Source organism: Silene latifolia, chromosome Y (genome assembly GCF_048544455.1).
Source record: "Silene latifolia isolate original U9 population chromosome Y, ASM4854445v1, whole genome shotgun sequence".
Taxonomy (NCBI): Eukaryota; Viridiplantae; Streptophyta; class Magnoliopsida; order Caryophyllales; family Caryophyllaceae; genus Silene; species Silene latifolia.
The window spans coordinates 325,135,423-325,143,124 of record NC_133538.1 but is presented as its reverse complement, the minus strand read 5'-3'; the positions used below and the strand labels follow the sequence as shown (position 1 = coordinate 325,143,124).

The 7,702-nt window shown below is 38.8% G+C and overlaps 1 protein-coding gene across 1 annotated transcript; it reads left to right on the top strand.

The window, feature by feature from the left end:
• The first annotated feature begins 417 nt into the window (after positions 1-417).
• Positions 418-2,442, top strand: LOC141631335 (uncharacterized). The gene is made up of 2 exons (XM_074444020.1): positions 418-637; positions 1,874-2,442. Exons 1-2 carry the CDS (start codon positions 418-420, stop codon positions 2,440-2,442), a joined length of 789 nt encoding a protein of 262 aa, XP_074300121.1.
• Positions 2,443-7,702: the final 5,260 nt, after the last annotated feature.

Here is a 7,702-nt window from a genome sequence, read left to right as displayed (position 1 = left end):
GTTTTCAAGACAGCGCGCCATCGGTTCTGTATGTGGCATATAATGAACAAAATGCCCAGTAAGTTTGGCGTCTCTAGGAGTGATTATAATGACTTCATGTGTAAAATTAATGACATTATATGGGACGATGAGCTTGAGGCAGCAGAATTTGATGGTATCTGGGAGAAAATAATTGAAGATCATGGTGTTGGCGTAAATTATTGGTTTGCAGATACATATGCTATAAGGGGACAGTGGTTGATGGCGCATTGCAGAGACTTGAGGATGGCGTCGATTATGAGGACGACTCAAAGATCAGAGAGCGAAAATAGCTTTTTCAAGAGGTTTGAGCATAAGTCAGGAACATTGGTTGAGTTTTGGATGCGTTTTGAGAGCGTTATGGACCAACAAAGACATACACAGAAGCATCTTGACAACATGGATAAGCACTCGTCCACAGCGGCGTCAACACATATGGCATTAGAGATTCATGCTGCAAAGGTGTACACCTATTCAGCTTTCCAGAAATTCAAACAAGAAGCCATCTTCTCAATTGATACATGTAGAACAGGAGGTTTCACTGAGAGAGCCGAGCTAGAGGTAACTACTGTCAAAGATTCATCCAGAAATAAGAATTTTGAAGTTGCATACAGTCCAGGTAGTTTACACTTCCTATGACATTTACACTTTCTGTTTTTATCTCATTTAAATTCATATAACTTAACATTTACACTTCTAATAACTTAACATTTACACTTTACAGTTCATGACATTTACACTTCCTATTAGTTTACATTTACACTTCTAATAACTTAACATTTACACTTTACAATTCATGACATTTACACTTTACAATTCATGACATTTACACTTTATATCATATGACATTTACACTTCCTATACCTTAACATTTACACTTTTCCACTTAATGACATTTACACTTTACATTTCATGACATTTACACTTTACATCATATGACATTTACACTTCCTATACCTTAACATTTACACTTTTCCACTTAATGACATTTACACTTTACATTTCATGACATTTACACTTTCTGTTTTTATCTCATTTAAATCCCTATAACTTAACATTTACACTTCTAATAACTTAACATTTACACTTTACAGTTCATGACATTTACACTTCCTATTAGTTTATATTTACACTTCTAATAACTTAACATTTATACTTTACAATTCATGACATTTACACTTTACATCATATGCCATTTACACTTCCTATACCTTAACATTTACACTTTTCCACTTAATGACATTTACACTTTACAGTTCATGACATTTACACTTTACATCATATGACATTTACACTTTCTGTTTTTATCTCATTTAAATCCCTATAACTTAACATTTACACTTCTAATAACTTAACATTTACACTTTACAATTCATGACATTTACACTTTACATCATATGACATTTACACTTTCTATACCTTAACATTTACACTTTTCTACTTAATGACATTTACACTTTACAGTTCATGACATTTACACTTCCTATTAGTTTACATTTACACTTCTAATAACTTAGCATTTATACTTTACAATTCATGACATTTACACTTTACATCATATGACATTTACATTTCCTATACCTTAACATTTACACTTTTCCACTTAATGACATTTACACTTTACATTTCATGACATTTACACTTCCTATTAGTTTACATTTACATTTCTAATAACTTAACATTGACACTTTACAATTCATGACATTTACACTTTACATCAGTGACACTATTTTTAACGTCCACACTTACATGCTAGCTTTAACTGATGACACAGGTACACGTAAAGCAAGCTGCAGTTGTACGATGTTTGAAAGAACCGGAATCCTATGCCACCATATAATATGGATTTTTTCAGCAAGTGGGATAAAGACTATACCAGAAGATTATGTTGTAAATAGATGGATGAAAGAGTATCTCCGATTAAGGATTTTCAATACTAATGGTGAAGGGACAGAAAACATGCAAGTCATCGATGAAAAAGAAATTGCAATGTCAATAATGTGGTCAGAAGTTCATGAAGCTGTAGGGCTCCTTCGAGACAAAGGAGTAGCTGATGTTGACAGCTTTTCTGCTGTAATTAGGGCATTTAAACAGTCCCTGTCACCATTAGGGGAAGTGTTGAATAAAAATCAACAAATGGAGAAATTTCTGAATTGTACGACATGTGAGGTAGTGACGATATTGCAACCAAAGAATTCGAAAAACAAGGGGACCGGGAAAAGATTGCTGTCGGCCAAAACAAAAGCAATGGTGTTGGCTAGGAAACCCAAACGTAAGTGTAGGAATTGCAAGAGAATGACAAATCACGACAAGATGAACTGTCCTAACCCCTTCTCAGCACACACGGCATTGTGCGAAGGGTCGTCTGAACCAGAAGAGGATGAAGGAGAGGAGGAGGAAGAGCTGGAATCAGAACAAGAATAAACGTCAGATCAGTGACAAATGTTGCTCTATATATTTTGAGTGTGTAACTTAAAACTTTGATGTGCTATAACTGAGCGGGCGATTAGGAATTGGTCTCATGGCAGCGTAACTTTGAACTGCAGTTGGTGTAACTTTTAGTAACACCAACGTTAGAGTTACACTGTCATAAAACTAAAATCTCTTTGTTTTATTAGATAGCCAAACATTGTGTTACTTGAACTTATTTTGGATTACTTATGTTATTTCAAAATGTGATTACACTTATTTTCAAATAAGCGGTGTTAACATTTACACTTGCCATGTCAGCATATTTACACTTCCAGTATCTTCACATTTACACTTCCAATTTAGTCAGATTTACCCTTTGTGTTCACATTTACACTTACTCTATGCTCACATTTACACTTTGAATATCTTCACATTTACACTTCCAATTTAGTCAGATTTACACTTTATTTGTTCACATTTACACTTCTCTTATATTCACATTTACACTTTCTATTTGTTCACATTTACACTTGTTTTTGGTTCACATTTACACTTGGGCTGTCACCACATTTACATTATGATTATAACTGCCAAAAAATAGTCAACCATTACACTTCATTAGTGTAATTTACCATTACACTTCATTACTGTGATGATTACACTTGCAATTTAAAAATTACACATTTGTGTAAACATTGCCAACCAAAATACAAAACATTCTTTTCTAACTTCAAGTTTGCCAAACAAAATACATTTCAATCAAAAATATGTCCACAAATTGTTTACTTTTTCGATAACACAACCTTAATTTTGCGCTTCTTTTGTAAATTGGCCCATAAATCTTCTTTTCCAGCGATAAACCCATTCAACTTTGCTTCAAAAATGTCTTTGTTGACATTTATGTCAGCTAGAACAAGCGTCGCCACCAACTCGACTACCAAGTACCGTCGATTCCTCTTCCTCTCCAAGTCTGGATGCTCAAAAGTTTGACCCTCGTACATCAAAGATATACATCATACGAGAAAATCCACGATTCTGTTATGTTAGGAAGGGGTGTTTGGCGCTGAACGGGATTTGCCGATGCTCAAAGCTAGTAATCTCGTATCCCCGTCCGTTCGACATCCAAATAATCGCTAACGGTGATGATGCCGCCATTAAAGCACTAACAATTAAATAAACCATCTATTGTTCATCTCTTAGAAAATGATTTATTGGCATCAGACTTACCACTTGACGAGTAACATTGCACATTTCAGACTGATCCCAGTTCGCATGATGTTGGTAGTCAAGGAGATCAACAGTTTTTATACATACGCATGCAAAGTGCCCACCAATGTTGACAGGTACGAAGATAAACTCGCCATTCAGGTTGAAAGTTTTATCACAGTCCTAGATGAAGGTATCCCAAATGTGATACATCCGATCAGTGATGTCATTAGACTGTGAGCCTGCTTCACGTATATCCAAAAGCTGCAACATACATTCCTGTTCAGAGAAGTGAGTGAGCCTACATAATAAAAGTAAAAATAATGTATAACTTTTAGGCTTTGTGCGGGGGGGTACCATATGACGTATCCCAAAGAAGGCCATCCTAGGAAGTAAGTATTCATTGGGACTCCAAATGGTTCAAAAAACAGCCCCAGGACTCAATGACAACGGGCGACATTACAACCTCGGGAAGCATGGACATGATGTCGGACCGACGAAGCGGCATGCCCTCTTGTACCAAGAGATTGATTCGCTGCAATGAAACACACGTATAGTAGTAAAAAATTAAGAAGTAGTTACAAATTAAATATCGTAACTAATTGGCCCTGTTATAAGAGTATGGCAGATACTAACGAATTTTCAAAGTTGTAGTCGTCTAACAAGCAATAGTCCACCGCATGCTTTCGACGTGATCGAACACCCCTGATAAAAGTTTGATTGTTCCGTAAGAACGTCGAGACAACAAGAGTCTGCGTACCAGCAGCCCCACAGTAAATTGAGCATCCCAAGCCATCCCCCCCACCCCGGGTACGGCTCCTTACGGCTGACAAAGGTTGGATACCTGAAGACTGCGCTGACGCTTGAACAACAACCGGGCTGCTTTCCGCCTGTATGGCTACAGGATTGACCACAGGGCTTCCTTCTACGCGTTTAGTGGGTGGGTATGCAACACGAGGACGTTTCCTGTACGTAATCTCTTCCTCATCGTCCAGACTCCGCTTCTGTGCAACATTGGAGACCGAATTCATACCTTGACCATACTTTTGCCTGAATTGGGTTATCCTTTCGAGAATGCACTCCCTCACTTTGTTATGGTCACTTAGGATAAGGATCGACACCACTTCAGCTCGTATGAGGTTGATAACGTCCATCTCACCTAAGGCGCAGTCAAAAAGCTTCCCATTGAAAAGCATCATGTGTATCATCATGTACACCCCGCAATCAAACGCAGAATACCCCCTACCTTGCCATTTAAATTCGACATTGACAAATTTAAACCCGGCGACCTTTGAACCTCTGACAAACCTTTTAGACTCAGATACTCGCCCATTAAATCACCTTTGTAAAAGGAATTTCAAAAAAATAGTCAATTTAAAAACAGTGTTTACAATTCCAGAATACATATACACTAAAGAACAAATTAAGGTATGCTATTTATAATTATTACCGCAATACGCGAAATTCCAAAATATGGAAGCTTCTCAAAATCATCGTCGTAGCGACGGTTGTCCAAATACTCTATCGCTTTCGGATCGAAGTTTATGCATGCACAGCTGTAATGATCATTATTTCCAGATAAGACCTGGATGAAGACCTGGCGGATGTGACAACAAAGACATAAAAGATACACTCAGTAAAATTTCACATTTACACTTTCAATAATTCGTCCCATTTATAGTCCCTGTGTCATGACATTTACACTTTCCATATATTCACATTTACACTTTATATGTCATGACATTTACACTTCCTATGTCATGACATTTACACTTTCTATATCATCACATTTACACTTTATATGTCCTGACATTTACACTTCCTATTTAGTCACCTTTACACTCCCTATGTCATTATCTTACACTTTCTATATAATCACATTTACACTATACATCATGGCATTTACACTTCACTATGTCTCACATTTACACTCCCTATGTCATGACATTTACACTTTCCATATATTCACATTTACACTTTATATGTGCTGACATTTACACTTCCTATTTAGTCACCTTTACACTCCCTATGTCATCACATTTACACTTTAAATATAATCACATTTACACTATACATCATGACATTTACACTTCACTATGTCTCACATTTACACTTTATATGTCATGACATTTACACTTCACAATATCTCACGACATTTACAGTTCACTATGTCTCACGTTTACACTTCATATGTCATGACATTTACACTTTCTTCTTAATCACATCCAGGCATTTACACTTTCTGTGAAAATCACATATACGCTTTATGTGTGATGACATTTACACTTTCTGTGTGATGACATTTACACTTCACAATAGGTCACATTTACACTTACCATATCAGATCCAACTTGAAATGGAGACAAACAGGATTGAATCCAAGCATCCCACCCAGCCCAGATTTCGTCCTTTTTGTCAAGAACAATTCCTTTCTTCTTGGCTTTCCAAATATCCAGCGCAGCACTCTGTTCAAACGAAGGGCAGCGCTATTAAATTTAGACACTTACGTTACAAATTAAATTGGAACTATACAAATTGCATTGAGTGAGGATAGGACAAGTACGTTGTGACTAAGCCCGAAGAAACAACGAGAAGATGCAACTGGTGCAGTTTGGTCATACATCATCTTATTGATTAGTAGGCACCAACAATCGATAACAGAAGACATAACTTCCTGTCCAGGTTCAAGGGTTAACATGTCTTCCCGAGACACGAAGAAAAAGTCTGAAAAAAGCGCCAATTCTTCCCTAAAAAAGAAAAAATTATATAAGGCGAACATGATTACGACAACATATAAGTATTAATATGTTTGACATAGAAATTAATCGACTCACCCTTTCAACCAAGCTGATGATTTGTTAAATACGTAGTCAAGGACGTATTTCCTTTCATTAAAAACATTCCTAAATAATTTCTTATTCAGCTGCAGGTCTACAGTAACAAAGCCCTGCTTGGGCATGGGTTCCCCACAATCCATGATGCAAGTCAGATTCTTAGGGACCACTTCCATGCACTGTAAGGACTCAGTTGAATGAAATAGGAAAGGGTGGTGATCTCGGTTACTTCGGGGGACATAAATTTCCCGACCATCCGCAGGAACGGCTGGTTCAGAAGGGCCTGCCACATCAGTCGTTCCAAAATCCTCCCCTAGAACCCCCCCTAAATGCCTCAGCTAGCTCTGCAGTAGATATAAACGTACACTGAAATTCCGGCAACTTAAACTCGGAGTACGGTGCTTCAACAACCACCTTATCTGCTCCCTCTACAACATCCATGGGCTTGTCATCATTCTGAAATGAACCAGGACAAGCGGGTTGAGCAGTAGGGCGTTCACCTTGCCCGTTGACCATGCCACCACCACTCTCTAACCCTTCTTGCGATGCATCTTCACGGACTGTGGACGAAACAACGCCAGGCTCACCATCCGGTACTTTCGTACCACTAAATTGGGGTCGGTCAATGGGCTGTTCCACTCCCGGTGCACCGCTAACATCCATAGCCTCACCAGACACTAGTCCAACCACCAGTGGTTCGGGCCCACGGAAGGGCCCCTTATCTTGAGGCGGCTCCATGTCCATGCCCTGCACAGCCTCGTCCTAGTCTGTCGGTGCACCGCTAACATCCACATCCACGCCAGGCACTAGTCCAACCACCAGTGGTTTGGGCCCACGGCAGGGCCCTTGATCTTGAGGCGGCTCCGTATCCATTCCCTGCATAGCCTCGTCCTGTTCTCTCGGTGCACCACCCCGTGCTACTTCACTGTCACCGCTGTCTGACAACTTATTCAGCGCGTTATCAATATCATTTGTCATTTATAAATTTCAACTGAAATGAAAATGAACCATCTTCAATTGACGAGACTACCACAACCGCATCTACCTTGTTCGCTACTTTTGAATAAGACGCCTCCCCTTCACCAGTAACAAGCCCCTGTTCTTGAGCCAGCTCCATATCCATACCCTGCACAAACTCATCCTCACCTCTCTGAACGCAGCCCTCTGCCGCTTCACCACCACCATCACCAATATCTGTCAAACCTTGCAGCGCGTTCTCAATATCAGCAGTC

What these genes read in the sequence shown, in the direction of transcription:
- LOC141631335 (XM_074444020.1), top strand. Translation starts at nt 418, where the DNA reads ATGGATAAGCACTCGTCCACAGCGGCGTCAACACATATGGCATTAGAG. An exon ending in TGAAGTTGCATACAGTCCAG is followed by an intron (nt 638 to 1,873) that starts GTAGTTTACACT and finishes GGATTTTTTCAG; the next exon opens with CAAGTGGGATAAAGACTATA.